The sequence below is a fragment of the Euleptes europaea genome, chromosome 21 (assembly GCF_029931775.1).
Source record: "Euleptes europaea isolate rEulEur1 chromosome 21, rEulEur1.hap1, whole genome shotgun sequence".
NCBI lineage: Eukaryota > Metazoa > Chordata > Lepidosauria > Squamata > Sphaerodactylidae > Euleptes > Euleptes europaea.
In genome coordinates this window covers 14,321,654-14,338,084 of record NC_079332.1, presented here as the reverse complement: position 1 = coordinate 14,338,084, position 16,431 = coordinate 14,321,654, and the positions used below count along the sequence as shown (strand labels likewise).

The window sequence follows — 16,431 nt, the reverse complement described above, 5'->3', positions numbered from 1 at the left end:
CCCAGAGGGTCGGACCAGAACCAACAGGTTGAAATTAAATCAAAAGAGTTTCCATCTAGACATTAGAAAGAATTTTCTAACAGTCAGAGCCGTTACTCAGTGGAACAGGCTTCCTCAGGAGGTGGTGAGCGCTCCTTCTCTGGAGGTTTTCAAGAGGCGATTAATGGCCATCTGACAGCAATGCTGATTCTGTGACCTTAGACAGATGATGAGAGGGAAGGCATCTGGGCCATCTTCTGGTCACTCTGTGTGTGTGTGTGCGGGGGAGGTAGTTGTGAGTTTCCTGCATTGTGCAGGGGGGGGTGGACTAGATGACCCTGGTGGTCCCTTCCAACTCTATGTTTCTATGATTCTATGATTAAAAGGTCCCTTTAAAAATAGTTAATAGACAGTTACATCGAATGTTGATATGTTTGTTGATACCACCATCTAATTAACTGTTTGGTGGGCTTTTAAAACAAACTTTAAAAACTGTGCCACTGTCTCCAATATTTGAGGTGAACAGTTCAATAAATAGGCGACATTAAAAGAATCCGGGACATTCTGTCTATCAATCAACAAGGGGCTTAATAGTTCATTGCGCTATTCTGTACAGAAACTACATGAGCAACCGTTTCAATACAATTGAGCCAAACCACACTACCTTTAACCCTACCATATCATATTGTTGGCATTATATTTTTCCAGGTAAACCCCTGGAAAGACGCAAAGCCTTTTGAAAGCCCTGAAGAACTGAATAACACTACACTTTCTTCTTGTTGTGATTAAGTCCATCTTGTGGAAAAATCAGCAAGTATTTGTACAGTTGTGGAAGGATGCCTTTTAGCTGGCTTTGCCCGGCACCTTTCCAAGACTGCTCCGAGCCAGTGTTGAAAGAACAGCATGCTTTCTTCTCCCCCCACCCCCCAGCAAGCTGTCTGCTGAGCAGGGCTGTTTGTGGAACACTTGGGAGTGGTCAGGGCACAGTTTGCTGGTCACACGGTGCGCGGGGTCCCTGGGGTATTGCAGCAATACAATCGTTTTGACGATGGAAACCGTGATAAGTTCCAACAATATTAAAACTTACCTAACGCTTTGCTTTCCTCGGGGGGGGGGGTCTGTTGTTGCTAGTGCGAAGTTATTACAGGGATGTAAAGAAAAAAGTGGTAAGGTCCTCTCTATCTGCAGTGGCAGAAGAACAGCTAATGAGATAGGAGGACATCTAGAGATGGGGAACATAGTCTGAAATTAGACACTGGGCGGTCAGCCAGCAAAACCGGAGGAGGAGGAGAAGAAGAGTTGTTTTTTATATGCCGACTTTCTCTGCCACTTAAGGGAGAATCACACCGGCTTACAATCACATTCCCTTCCCCTCCCCACAACAGACACCCTGTGAGGTAGGTGAGGCTGAGAGAGTGTGACTAGCCCAAGGTCACCCAGCTGGCTTAATGTGGAAGAGTGGGGAAACAAATCCAGTTCATCAGATTAGCCTCCACCGCTCATGTGCAGGAGTGGGGAATCAAACCCAGTTATCCAGACCAGACTCTGCCGCTCCAAACCATCACTCTTATCCACACCACCACGCCAGCTCTCCCGCTATACCCACGGAAGGACATTGCACTGTCAAGACAGCAGTGTAATGCAGCTTCTAATTTTCAAACAATTATTCCTCAGGACACTCAAACTAGCAAGGAGGGCTTTCAACTTCAGAGCAAAGCCTACCCCAAGCACAATCTCCCCCACCCCCATAATAAAGACCCCTGACCTGGATGGCCCAGGCAAGCCCCATCTCATCAGATCTCAGGAGCATAACAGGAAGGGCTGCCAGCTCTGGGCTGGGAAATACCTAGAGATTTTGTGGGTGGAGCCTGAGGAGAGCAGGGTTTGGTGAGGAGAGGGACTTCATTGCGTATAATGCCGTAGAGTCCACCTTCCAAAACAGTCATTTTATCCAGGTGAACTGATCTCTATTGCCTGGAGATCAGTTGTAATGGCGGGAGATCTCCTGCCACCACCTGGAGGCCGGCAACCCTATGAACAAGGTCGGCCCTGGTTAGTACTTGGATGGGAGACCACCATGGAATACCAGGGTAGCTACGCAGAGGTAGGCAATGGCAAACCACTTCTGTTTGTCCCTTGTCCTGACCTGGGTGGCCCAGGCTAGTAAAAACCTCATCATATCTTGCAAGCTAAGCAGGGTAAGCCCTGGTTAGCACTTGGAGAGGTTACCACCAAGGCAGTCCCGGGTTGCTGCACAGAGGCAGGCAATGGCAAACCGCCTCTGTAAGTCTCTTGCCTCAAAAACTCTATGGGGTTGCTGTAAGTTGGCTGCAACTCGACGGCCCTTTCCACCAGAAGAAAAGCGAGCAAATCACCAGGCAACCCGCAACAGATACCCAGTGCCATCGCATCCTTCTAAACCCGTTGACTTCAGTTTTGAAGAGGGTAAACTCCACTGACAATGGCACTGACAACGTTCTACATAGCAGCCTTATCAATGGAACCTGCATGAATGTAAGGTGGACGTTACCAAGAGATAACCGGCGCCCCAGAAAATAACAACAATACAGTAATTGTTGCAAATGAAACCAATGCATTTTGCAAGACAACCCCCAAGCGGTTTTATTACTGACGTTCTTGCCAGCTCTTTACGGCAAGAAGGGACGTAGCTAGGGATTGCTATGAGCAGAACTGATGGCCCAAGGCTTCACTTTTTTTTGCAGCACGGCAAAGACATCTAACTACTTAAGAGACCATTTCTCTGTTTCACTGGGTATATAAAACAGGCGAAGGACCTGCCCCAACCTAGAGGGGTATGCCAGGGCTTCAGTTATCACTTAAGACTTCTGATGCATTTTTAAGAAATAAGAGCTAGTGCGGTGCAGTGCTTAGACTGTCGGGACTAGGATCTTGCGAGACCCAGGTTCAAATCCCCACTCTGCCACAGAGGCGTGGGCCAGTCCCACCCTCAGCCTAGCCTACCTCACAGGGTTGTTGTGAGGATAAAATGCAGGAGGAGGGATCTGATGTCGGCTAATTTGGGTTCACACTGGGAGAAAGGTGGAGTCTAAATTAAGCAAAATCAATAAACAATATTTGGTTTAGGACCATATGAACAAATCATCTGGCCCAGAACTCTCCACCTCCCCAAGATTCTTTAACAGGAAATGTCAGGGATTGAACACTGGGGCCCTGCGCGTATAAGTAGTTTGCTTTCCTGCTGAAAACAACCAATGTGGTATAGCGCCCAGGCTGTCGGGTCTAGGAACGGGGAGGCCCAGGTTCAGCTACCCACTCTGCCATGAGAGCTCACTGGGTGACCTTCGGCAAGTCACAGCCTCTCGGCATAACAAACCTGTTGTGAGGATACAACGGAGGAGAGAAGAACAACATCGCTCTTGGAACCCATTGGGGAGAAAGGTGGGATATAAGCGAAGTAAATAAATATGCAAGCAAGTAACGCAACTCCCAATTTTAAACCAGACTTCAGGAATAAAGCTGAAGAGGTCTACATGCTCCTCAGACAACTGAACCCTTTTGTTTTGCACTCCGCCGCTGTCTCCCCTCTCCTCGCTGAGGGATGCAACAACACCAGGGGCTAAGAATAGACAGGGCCGTGCTGAGCCAGCGGCCCTGGCTGGCAACAGAGGAGAGGTGCCAATTCGACTTTGTTCCGAGGAGCTGAGACAGCCCAGCTTCATCTTATTATCTCGCGCAGGCTGCTCGGCCAGCCGTTAACAAGCAGCCCCAGTGAATTTTGCAGGGAAATCAAGAAATTATTATATTAAAAAAGAAAAAAAATCACCTTTAGCATGTCATCAGCCACCACAGAATTCCAGTGCCCAGCTTTAGATCACACAATAATTCCTTCCCAAAAATTCCACTTTCTTTAGACATTTTCCCTCATTTATTCTTGATGAAGAAGAAGAGTTGGTTTTTATATGCCGACTTTCTCTACCACTTAAGGAAGAATCAAACTAGCTTACAATCACCTTCCCTTCCCCTCCCCACAACAGACACCCTGGGAGGTAGGTGGGGCTGAGAGAGTGTGACTAGCCCGAGGTCACCCAGCTGGCTTAATGTGCAGGAGTGGGGAAACCAATTCGGTTCTCCAGATTAGCCTCTGCCGCTCATGTGGAGGTGTGGGGAATCAAACCCAGCTCTCCAGATCAGAGTCCGCCGCTCCAAACCACCGCTCTTAACCACTATACCACACTGATGCTATTTCAGCTAAGTTACTGGGGCTGGGAACAGAAATTCAGATTTTCTCCATCCAGATGTACTTCCTCATTTCTGTCCCACACCAACATACAGGTTTCGTTTGTCTCACCTCAAGAAATGAGCATGCACAAACACACACAATTCGAAAGCAGTCTCTGAAAAACTGTCACACGTTCACACGTAGTTCTATGGCCCAGAGAAAGCCATCGGAACGTCTAGACCATTGGTTCTCAACAAGGGGAGGGGGGATTTTAGGGTTCCGGGGGGGAATTGGGACCACTATTCAGCAAATATGCTGAAAAATTCTTTGGAATGCACCTTTTGAGTTAGACTATCTTGGGAAGGGGGGAATTATATTCTGAACAATGATGAAAGGGGGGAATGGAGCAAAAAAGGTTCAGAACCACTGATCTAGACCAAGGGTCCCCACCTGTCAACCCCTTTCCTGACACCTGCCGAGTGTTTTTAGAAAGTGGGTAGGACCAGGTGGTGGTTTTGCATAGCAGGCCTTTTGACTGGCGATTTTTTTTTAAGTTGCTTCAGCAGCAGTTGCCACATCACAGCGTTGCTAAATGTACACAAAATGTTCTTTTTAAAAGGCATCCTCCTAAACAAAGCTTCTGCCTGAAATGCTGAAGAGTAACTATTAGAGTTATGCATGACCTCACATCCCAAACATTTTGTGGTCATCTTGTCAGAATTCAAAAGGTGCCCGCAGGCTCAAAAAGGTTGGTCTAGATACCTTGCATGCAAAGGTCCACTGAATTGGAACTGAAGTTGTATGTCACTTTAGATGAGATGCAAAATATTCCCATCCCGCTACTAACGTGCATTTGCCCTTTATTTGATTGATTTACATCGTCCACCTCTCCTCCGTTTCATCTTCACAACGAACCTGTGAGGCAGGTTAGGCTGAGAGGGAGTGACTGGCCAAAGGTCACCTACCAAGCTTCCCTGGCAGACTGGGGATTTTAAACTGGGCCTCCCAAATCCTAGTCTAACCACTACACCAGGCTGCCTCAGGCTTTCCTTCCTTCCCTCTCTACCCCTGGAAGCTTCTCCCTGGGAAAAGCTTGGCACGACCCTCTGAGGTATGTCTTTACTTCATTTATACCCCACCTTTCTCCCCAAAGCAGTTTACATTGTTCCCCGCTTCTACATTTATTCTCACAACAACCCTGTGAAGTAGGTGAGGCGAAGAGCATGTGACTGGCCTGCAGTCACCCAAGCAAGCTTCCAAGGAAGAGCTGGGGGGCTCAAGCCCGGCTCTCCCCAATCCCAATCCGGCGCTTTAACCACTACGCAACGCACTGGAGTCTGGGACACCTGCCTGAAAATGAAATCTTGGAACTGGCTCCCTGGCGCCCTCATACATGAGACATGAGGCATTCCAGACTGATGTGAGAAGTCACCCTCCTCTCCTGTCCGATTTCCCACCTCACAAAGGACCGACGTTCTGTGACGATCCTTGGGTGCGCCCCTAAAGACTGAATGCGGCTTCCTGCTTCTTTGTCCTCTAATGCTCCCATGGGCTTTTGGCTCTCGGGAAATCCAGAAGGCCTTCTGGCTTCCTGGCTCCAAAATGCCAAGAATCCTGGTTATTATTATTATGTTAAAATGGACCTCTTTGGGCGGCCAGGATCTGCTAAGATAAGAGCACTTTCTGACCTCCTCTTGCCTCTCAGACAAGAAGAAACGTACTTGAACAGAAGCTGTTTTGTAGGGACTACCCGGTGACAGCCCTGACCTGGATGGCCCAGGCCAGCCAGATCTCATCATATCTCGGAAGCTAAGCAGGGTCAGCCCTGGTTAGTACTTGGATGGGAGACCAACAAGGAAGTACAGGGTTGCTACACAGAGGCAAGCAAACCACCTCTGTTTGTCTCTTACCCTGACCTGCATGGCCCAGGCAAGCCAGATCTCATCAGCCAGCCAGCATGGTGTAGTGGTTTGGAGCGGTGGACTCTGATCAGGAGAGCCGGGTTTGATTCCCCCACTCTTCCACATGAGCAGCAGAGGCTAATCTGGTGAACTGGATTTGTTTCCCCACTCCTACCCACAAAACCAGCTGGGTGAACTTGGGCTAATCACAGCTCTGATAGAGCTCTCTCAGCCCCACCTACCTCACAAGGTGTTTGTTGTGGGGTGGGGAAGGGAAGGTGATTGTAAGACGGTTTGATTCTGCCTTAAGTGGTAGAGAAAGTCGGCATATAAAACCAACTCTTGTTCTTCTTCATATCTTGGAAGCTAAGCAGGGTCGGCCCTGGTTAGTACTTGGATGGGAGACCACCAAGGAAATCCAGGGTTGCTAGACAGAGGCAGGCAATGGCAAACCACCTCTGTTTGTCTCTTACCCTGACCTGCATGGCCCAGGCTAGTCCAATTTCGTCAGATATCTGAAGCCAAGCAGGGTCGACCATGGTTAGTACTTGGATGGGAGACGACCAAGAAAGTCTGGGGTGCTATGCAGAGGAAGGCAACGGCAAACCACCTCTGCTCGTTTGCCTTGAAAACCCTCTGGAGTAACCATGTAGGCTCTGACTAGACTGCACTTTCCACCACCATCTGGTGACTGATTTTCACTTGTTGGTCACTTGAAAGGGTAATAAGATCACCCTGACCTTGAACACACATGAACGCATGGAGCTGCCTTAAACTGAATCAGACCCCTGGTCCATCAAAGTCAGTACTGTCTACCCAGACCGGCAGCGGCTCTCCAGGATCTCAGGCAGAGGTCTTTCACACCACCTCCTTGCCTAGTCCCTTTTACTGGGGATGCCTGGGATTGAACCTGGGACCTTCTGCATGCCAAGCATAAACAGGGCATGTGTTGAGGGAAGGGATTTGCAGCCTAGAATTGGCATTGGGGTAGTGCACAAACACCTGGTTTCTTTAAACGAAACAAAGTCCTCTGGGCCAGATGAATTGCGCCCAAGGGTACTCAAAGAACTTGCAGATGTAATTTCGGAACCTCTGTCCATTATTTTTGAAAAGTCTTGGCAAACAGGTGAGGTGCCAGAAGATTGGAGGTGGGCAAATGTTGTCCCCATCTTCAAGAAGGGGAAAAAGGAGGATCCAGGTAACTACCGACCCATCAGCTTGACTTCTATACCAGGAAAAGGGCTCGAACAAATCATCAAACAGTCCGTCCTTGAGCATTTAGAAAGGATGGGTCTGATCACTAAGAGCCAGCATGGGTTTCTCAAGAAAAAGTAATGTCAGACTAATCTTATCTCCTTTTTTGAGAAAGTTACTACCCTGCTGGATCAGGGGAATGCTGTAGACATAGTTTATCTAGATTTCAGTAAGGCTTTTGATAAGGTTCCACATAGTATTCTAGTTGACAAATTGGGAAAATGTGGGTTAGATCATATTATTGTTAGATGTATCTGCAACTGGTTGACAGATTGTACCCAAAGAGTGCTAGTTAATGGTTCCTCGGCCAATTGGAGAGAAGAGACTAGTGGAGTTCCTCAGGGATCTGTGCTGGGCCCTGTGTTGTTCAACATCTTTATAAATGATTTGGATGAAGGAATAGAGGGGATGCTTATTAAATTTGCAGATGATACTAAATTGGGGGGGGTAGCAAATACGGTAGAAGACAGAGCCAAGATGCAGGATGATCTTGACAGGCTGGAGAAATGGGCTAGAACTAATAAAATGCACTTCAACAAAGACAAATGTAAAGTTCTGCATTTAGGTAGGAAAAATCAAATGCATCATTATAGGATGGGGGAGACTTGTTTGAGCAGTCGTGTGTGTGAAAAGGATCTTGGGGTCTTAGTAGACCAAACACTGAACATGAGTCAGCAGTGTGATGCTGTAACTAAAAAGGCAAATGCAGTCTTGGGCTGCATCAACTGAAATATAGTGTCCAGATCACGTGACATGATGGTATCGCTTTACTCTGCTCTGGTTAGACCTCAACTACTGTGTTCAGTTTTGGGCACCACAATTTAAGAAAGATGTAGACAAGCTGGAACGTGTCCAGAGAAGGGCAACAAAGATGGTGAGGGGTCTGGAGACCAAGTCCTATGAGGAAAGGTTGAAGGACCTGGGTATGTTTAGCCTGAAGAGGAGAAGACTGAGAGGGGATACGATAACCATGTTCAAGTACTTGAAGGGCTGTCATATAGAGGAGGGTGCCGAGTTGTCTTCTGTTGCTCAAGGTCGGACCAGAACCAACGGGTTGAAATTAAATCAAAAGAGTTTCCGTCTAGACATTAGGAAGAATTTTCTAAGTTAGAGCGGTTCCTCAGTGGAATATGCTTCCTCGGGAGGTGGGAAGCTCTCCTTCCCTGGAGGTTTTAAAGAAGAGGTTAGATGGCCATCTGTCAGCAATGCTGATTCTGTGACCTTAGGCAGATGATGAGAGGGAGGGCTTCTTGGCCATCTTCTGGTCACTAGGGGTGTGGAGGGGGGAGGTAGTTGTGAATTTCCTGCATTGTGCACGGGGTTGGACTTGATGGCCCTGGTGGTCCCTTCCAACTCTATGATTCTATGATTCTAAGCAGATGCTCTACAAACTGAGCCACAGCCCCTCCCCAGCTTGGTAGCCCAGGCTAGCCTGATCTCGTCAGATCTTGGAAACTAAGCACGGTCAGCCCTGGTTAGTGTTTGGACGGGAGACCACCAAGCAGTGTGAATAAAACGCAATGATTTTTTAAAATTAGATTTTAAATTGGATTTTTTAAATAAAACGATTTTTGATGGAAAAAATCTATCTAAAGATAAACAGTTTTCAGTTTAAGATACATTAAAGCCCAAAGGTTATTCATCATGAAATAAGGATTCGTTTTTAATTGTGTAGCATGAGGCTGTATATTCATGCAATGTTTAATTTTTTGGTAAATGAATTCTTGAGTTGGTGGTATAAGACAGTGTTCAAATGTTTCCCTCTTTCGTGCCAAAGAGTTTAACACACCTGAAGTCCTGCTCCTTATGGGGTTGGGTGGGTGGGGGCAGCAAGATCATAAAAATGAGGGAGAGAACCTCATCTCCCGGCCCACTGGTGAGTTATGCGCATTCTTCAGGAAGCAACTTGGAAATCAACTTGGACATCCTTCTGAAGTCATGCGCATGGATTCTCGTGGGAAGTTGCCAGATACAAAATGCAACAGAAGAAAACATGCTTTCTGGACTCAAAACTCAGGGAACGCGGCTGCATCAACCAAATATTTAAAAAGCTGTACATCTTCAACTGACTGGTTTTTAGGGATTTTTGAAAAATGTGTTAGTGATGTCACATCTTAAGGATGCAGTGCTGAAAACAGAAATGGAACCCAAATTAGTATTTTTTAATCCAAGCTCCCCACACCTTGAACTTAACCTAAAGGCAAGATGGATGCGTCCTGACAGAGAAGCCTGAAATACAGCACAAGATTAATACGGACGATGCAGCCGTCTGGTTGGTTGCTGCCCGATAAAGAATTCCTAACCTTTTGAAACACAGCTAAACAAGTACACAAAATATTGTGTTTATACCAAAAACAGTTGGAGACGCAAGCTTCTTGCCTGGGAAAACCGTTTTCAAAGTAGGAACTGTTTTCCCAGCTGTGAATATGCTTTCCTGGGAAATTTATTCAGGCCATTACAAAAATATTCAAAGGAATGCAAAAATTTATTCCGCCTAATCTACGCCATGTACGCATTTCAAATTCTTTGCACACTTTCTGGAAACTGCAGAAGGTTATATTAACAACGAGGCTGTGTGACAACAGATAAACGAAGCCACGTTGCACATTTCCCCCAAGACTATCTTAATCCTTGCTCATAGGAAGTAGTTCCTTCTTTGGGGGTTCACACGGCCTCAGTTGTCTTAAAGACAGCTGCCACAAACTAAGCCCTCTCCCAACAAACCATAATTACAGCTAAGGGTTAACAGCAGTCATTGCTAACTCGTGACTTTAAACCAAGAGTCTGGTAGAATCAGAATTTTTTACCAGGGCATGAAGTGAGTTAGCAAACCCCGGATAGTTTTGTGTGGTGATGCAACACATAACCGTGGTTAAGGCTGGCAGGGGAACAAGCAGGAGAGTTTGGGCTGGAAGAGTGAAGGGAGGGAGGAGGCTAACCTCTTAACTGTTTGTAAAATCTCAGGGCCTTATGTGGCTTCTAAGACCATTCCTGCAATGCTTAGACCTGGGACTACACCTGCTTATTGCCTCTTTAATACAAAAGAAGGTAACGAATAGAGGAAGGATAAAACGAGGTTGTTCGGAAAGGTCTAAAGAAAATTACAAGTTTTATGTTAGACTTTTGAGGGGCAAGAACAAATGTCATTAAACTGGGTGATCAACAAAATACTGAATTCCATCACAAGGAAATAGTTCGGCTTGCTATCCTGTAGCAAAATCAACTAGGAAATTTACATTTTGCACATCGGAGGTTGGAAATACGGTGCCAGCTAAATGCAGCAACCTAACGATTCAGGGAAACATCTTCATCCATCAAATCTGGATCGCATCTGCCAGCTTTAAAAATCAAACAATATTTTGGCTTTTCTCCCATCTAACAAACAACAGTCTTTATACTAGTAACCAAAAGAACGAAGTATGGCTTCTTAACACAGCAGAATGTGTCACAGACAAGACCAACGTTATTTCTCAGGGATCTAAAAGCTCTTGTGGCAGACAATGGAAGTTCTCAAACGCTAGGCGTTACCCCTTAGTAGCGTGTGAACTAGCAGTAAATGAGAACACAAAAAAACTCCAGTCGAGCTGTTTGCCCTTCTCCGTTTGGCAAAGGCTGCGACTTCACCCCTACAGGACGTAGGAGGTAGGGGGCATAAGAGGAATTTCCTCTCCTCTCAGCGGGATCGGTCTTGTCCTGCTAACAAGAGCCAGATTGTGGGACTCAAGAACGGCACCCAGGGTCTGCTTCACATGCGATGTTCCTTTTTTAAGGAGAAAAAAAAAGATGTATATCATAACATCTGAAGCGCAGTATAAGCCCTTTCCCACTGGGGAATTCACAGTGGACAGAACACAAAGTAATATACAAGTTTTGGGTACTTTTAAAATTTATATCTCAGCATTGAATGTAAGAACATAAGAAAGGCCCATCAAGTCTAGCAGTCTGTTCACACAGTGGCTAACCTGATGCCTATAGGAAGCCCACAAACAAAACGACTGCAGCAGCATCCTGCCTGTGTTCCACAGCACCTAATATCATAGGCATGCTCCTCTGACACTGCAGAGAATAGGTATGCATCATGACTAGTATTCATTTTGACTAGTAGCCATGGATAGCCCTCTCCTCCATGAACATGTCCACTCCCCTCTTAAGCCTTCCAAGATGGAAGCCATCACCACATGCTGGGGCAGGGAGGCCCACAATTTGGGATGCGGCTGGAGAATTTAACAGTCCAGAAAACACTGTGGGAAGTATGCTTCCAACTGTTTTTATTGAAGCATCAGCTGTTCCAACAGGGAGGAGGTACCAAGCCTCAGTCCAACAGAATTTCAGCTTTCCTCTCTAATTTTGCATGTGCTGCACACAGCTTTATTGACATAGGTATAATAGAAATGCCTGCAACATAACACATTAAGTTCATTCTCCTATGAATGTTACTGTATGTAAACTAGCTGGGCTGCTTGTCCCAAAACATATGAGCATCTCAACACCAGTGAAATTATGAGGAAAGGTTGAAGGAGCTGGGTATGTTAAGCCTGAAGAGAAAACTGAGAAGTGATATGATAACTATCTTCAAGTACTTGAAGGGCTGTCACATAGAGGATGGTGCCAAGTTGTTTTCTGTTGCCCCAGAAGGTTGGACCAGAACCAACAGGTTGAAATTAAAATTAAATCAAAAGTTTCCGTCTAGACACTAGGAAGAATTTTCTAACCGTTAGAGTGGAACAGGCTTCCTCGGGAGGTGGGGAGCTCTCCTTCCCTGGAGGTTTTTAAGCAGAGGCTAGATGGCCATCTGTCAACAATGCTGATTCTATGACCATAGGCAGGGGGTGAGAGGGAGGGCATCTTGGCCATCCTCTGGGCATGGAGTATGGATCACTGGGGGTGTGGGGTAGTTGTGAATTTCCTGCATTTTGCAGGGGGTTGGAGTAGATGTCCCTGGTGGTCCCTTCCAACTCTATGATTCTATATTTTTAACAAATACTTGGGGACAAACACCACAACGGGAAAGTTTTTTTTTACTTGGAAGCTTCTGCCAAACTACAGAGTTGTTAGGTGTGCATTCTGTAGACCCCAACGACGGGGCTAAATTCCTGCGTCCACGCTAAAGATCAAGATTTAAGACGACCACTTCCACAGCGGTTCTTTCCGCTTGTTTTCCACTCAATAAAACAAAAGACTTTTGTCACACAGGTTAATAACACGTTTAGTGCGGCACTTATCCCTGCTATTGCCTTCCCCTTGGGAATATATCCGTCAGTCATTTTCTAAGTCTCAGGATTTACATCTTTCCTGAAGACACAAAAACCGCTGAGCAAACGGAACAACCTCCTTCCCGTCCACTCACCTGGGCTTTCTGTTTTTTCAAATCCGGTTCATTCACCAGTTGCTCCTGTCCTGATGGGGGACGTTTTGTTAATTTCCTTCTCTTCATGACTGCACTTTTCCTGTTATTATTTACCATGCTGAAAGAAACAATTCAAAGAAGTTTGCCTTTTGTGGTTTGTGTGTTTTCTTTGTACAAAAAGAGATGTTTATTATCAAGGTCGTATAGGAAAAACAACTTCCCTGGAAATTTACTAATTCCTCTTCCCTGGGGATTTACTAAGCGGAACCGAAAAAGTGGCACTCCCCAAAGGTATCAAATTGTCCTAGGAAAGCTGGACGAACACTACTGATCTTCTCATTGGGAAACCCCCCCAATAAATGTCCAGAATTTGCTCCGGGTTCAAATCCCACAGCTATTCACAACTCTTCGTGCCGTCCTAAGCAGAGTTGACTCATTCTACGTCCACGGACTTCCCCGGACATAGACGGCTGGAGCTTTGCTTAGGATCGCCCCGTAAAAGCCCGACCTTCTAGTCTGACCAACGAGATGCTTTTTGAAAGCCGACTTCTTTCAAATGTGGCACCTGCAGAACGGTCCCGATGAAGATGCCCTGATAAAGATGCCCGGTCCTAATAGAATAGGCAGGGATTTGGCTCCCCTTTACAGAAAGAAGTGCCCGGGGGGGGGGGGCATTTCCAGGAAACCCTCCCGTCCCTTTCGCAGCCCACCTCCAGTGGGGCTGCCAACCTCCAGGCGGGGACTGGAGCGCCCCGAGAATCACAGCTCAGACCCCGACAGAGAATCGGCAGGGCCAGAGGGCCGCTTCCCGGGGGGGGGGGGCTTCAGCGTCTCCCAGACTCGATGGTATACCACAGAGCCTGTCTGTATACCAGACTCGATGGTATACCACAGAGCCTGTCTGTATACCAGACTCGATGGTATACCACAGAGACTGGAGCCCCCTCCCCCGGGGAGCCGCCCCCTAGCCTCTCAGGGGAGGCTTTCCTTTCAGCCCTCAGGGGGGCTCTCCTTGCCAAGCTCCAATGATCCAGTGGCAGGGAGTTCCACAGGTTGCAGGGGGGAAGTACCCCCCTTTAGGGTCGCTCCTCCTCCTCCTCCTCCTGAGGGAGGAGGCTCAAAATGGAGGGCCTTTCCCCCCCTCGCGACCCACCTCAGGAAAAAGCCCGCCTTTTCTGACCAGGCGCCTCCCTCCCCCTCAGCCCCTGCCTCGGCGCCTCAGGGCCCCCCTCGCGCCGCCATTGGCGGCCCGCGGCGCGCGCGCCGTCCCCCGACTGGCCCCCTCCCTCGTCAATCGCACGCACCGGACCAATGGGGGCGCCCCGCCAATTCGGAGCCCGCCCTTTCTGACCAGGCGCCTTCCTCCCCCTCCGCCTCGCGCACATTTCAGCTCAGCCCCCTGCTTTGGCGCCTCGCGTCCCCCCTCGCGCCGCCATTGGCGGCCCGCGGGGCGCGCGCCGGCCCCCGACCGGCCCTCTCCCTCGTCAATCGCACACACCGGACCAATGGGGGCGCCCCGCCGCTTCGGAGCCCGCCCTCCGTTCGCTCCCGGCGTCTGTTTCTCTCGCAGTCTCCGCCTGAGGCTCGCGGACCGATGGAGGGGAGGGGGGGGCGACGCCTTGTGATGACGCCGCCGATCGCGACGGGGGAGAGAGGGGAGGAGGGCTCGTCTCCCGATTGGAGGCCTCGCCTCCCGATTGGCCCGATTCTTCCGGCGGCTGGAGAGTGACGTCACCCCCACTTGCGGGACTACCACGCCGCTCCTGGTGCGCGCAGTAGGATGCGCAAAAGTGGGGCAGGCTCTCGCCGAGCTCAAAGTGGGGGGAAAAGGGCCGGTTTAGGCAAACTGGCAGGGGAGGGTGGCCGGCATCACCCCATAAGCAACAGGGGGGTGCTTAGCGACATCCCTGGACCTTAAGACTCAAATCACCACCCTCCATGCCATTCGCTCCATATGGTTGCCAGCCTCCAGGTGGCAGCTGGAGATCTCCCGCTGTCGCTGTTGATCTCCAGGCAACAGCGTTCAGTTCCTCTGGATGATATGCCTGTATTATTGTATTAATTCCCAATGACAACAACACAGGAGGAGGTTGAGACTAGTTCAAAGCAGTTTGTTTACTAGGCCCAATAGACACACCGGGTGAAAATTGCCCCAAATGCGCAGGACAATTCACACGCACATCAACGGAGTGCAAGCACGGATATAATCTTTGGTAATGGGAGGTACAAAAGACGGAATACATGGCGTCAATGCATAGAACCAATAATAGATATTTAAGGATTTGAATACCCTATTAGAGATTCGGAGGTGTTACATAGAAATGGTGATTTCAGTCTCACTAATGAGCAGTGAAGACCCATATTCCCAGGTGCTTCTCTATTTGATCCTAAATTACTGCAGTAGTTCTTATCTTGGACCCTGGCAGCTGCCAAAGCTAACTAAGAGGGTTCCTAGCTGGTCATCATCTCTGGAAAACCAGTTTATGCAAGCATACTAAAGCCATCGATGGATTCTTTAATTAGCCTCTAAGGAGCAACAGTGGGCCTCTTATACTTGAGGTCTGTAACATATGCAAGTGCTTGGTGTAGCTATACAAGCCACCTCTAATATGCTGACTGTGGCATGTTCATGAGTGCAGATAGAGTACAAAGAATATATTTCAAATCAAATAATACATTTCCAATACATTTCCCATAGCATATAATGATTTCAGGCATTACAGTGGCGGCTGGAGATCTCCCGCTGTCGCTGTTGATCTCCAGGCAACAGCGATCAGTTCCTCTGGAGAAAATTGCTGCTTTGGAAAGTAGAGTGGCATTATACTTAGGGTTGCCAACCTCCGGGTATTGGGGTAAGAAGGACTCACAAAAACTGTAAAGTTAGCTTGCAATAAAGAACAGCAGTAGGCTCGGCGTTCTAATGACAAATAAGAACAGAATTCAGGTAGAAATCTGAATCAACAAGATGTATTCAAACAACGCTCCTAAGGAGCCAATATCACTAAGCAAAAGGATACAAAATTGCAATGTTACAATGAACACAAAAGGTGAACAAGCAGCAGAAACAGCTGACAGCCAACAGAAGCTTAACAACGTTGTTAAGGAGCGGAATTGCTCACTCCAAAACACAAACGGCTTGGCTTGTCGCAGATTGCTTGGTGGTATCAGGCATAGGTGATCAAGGGAACGCCTTCCCGGATATTCAGGGAGCTTTCGCCACACAAAAGTGGCTTCTTCAGCCAAACAAGCTTGAATTTTCAATTTATAATCAGCAATAGCTCATATGCCCCCCAGACAGGCTGCTTCTCTCATGGAGTTATTCAGTAGTAGTTCTTATTTGTCATTAGAACGCTGAGCCTACTGCTGTTCTTTATTGCAACCTGTTCTTTATTGCAACCTCCAGGTCCTAGCTGGAGCTCTCCTGCTATTGCAACTGATCTCCAGCCGATAGAGATCAGTTCCCCTGGAGAAAATGGCCGCTTTGGCCATTGGACTCTATATGGCATTGAAATCCCTCCCCTCCTCAAACCCCACCCTCCTCAGGCTCCGCCCCAAATACCTCCCACCAGTGGCAAAGAGGGACCTGGCAACCCTAATTGTACCCCATTAAAGGCTGCTCCAAACCCCACCCCCATCAGGCTGTAATCCTAAAATCTCCAGGTATTTCGCAGCCCAGAGCTTCCCATAACACATTTTTAACAGAAAAAATGGAGTAAGAATCTAGCAAAAGAGTTTTAGCAGTGCACCGT

The 16,431-nt window shown here is 47.8% G+C and overlaps 1 protein-coding gene across 1 annotated transcript in view; it reads right to left on the bottom strand.

Annotated features, from left to right (window-relative positions):
- The window catches only part of C21H7orf50 (chromosome 21 C7orf50 homolog), a 132,901-nt gene extending 120,102 nt beyond the window's left edge, over positions 1-12,799 (bottom strand). The window contains exon 1 of the mRNA XM_056866627.1: positions 12,683-12,799. Within this exon, the coding sequence (XP_056722605.1) occupies positions 12,683-12,799 (117 nt within the window). The remainder of the gene's footprint in view (positions 1-12,682) is intronic.
- Positions 12,800-16,431: the final 3,632 nt, after the last annotated feature.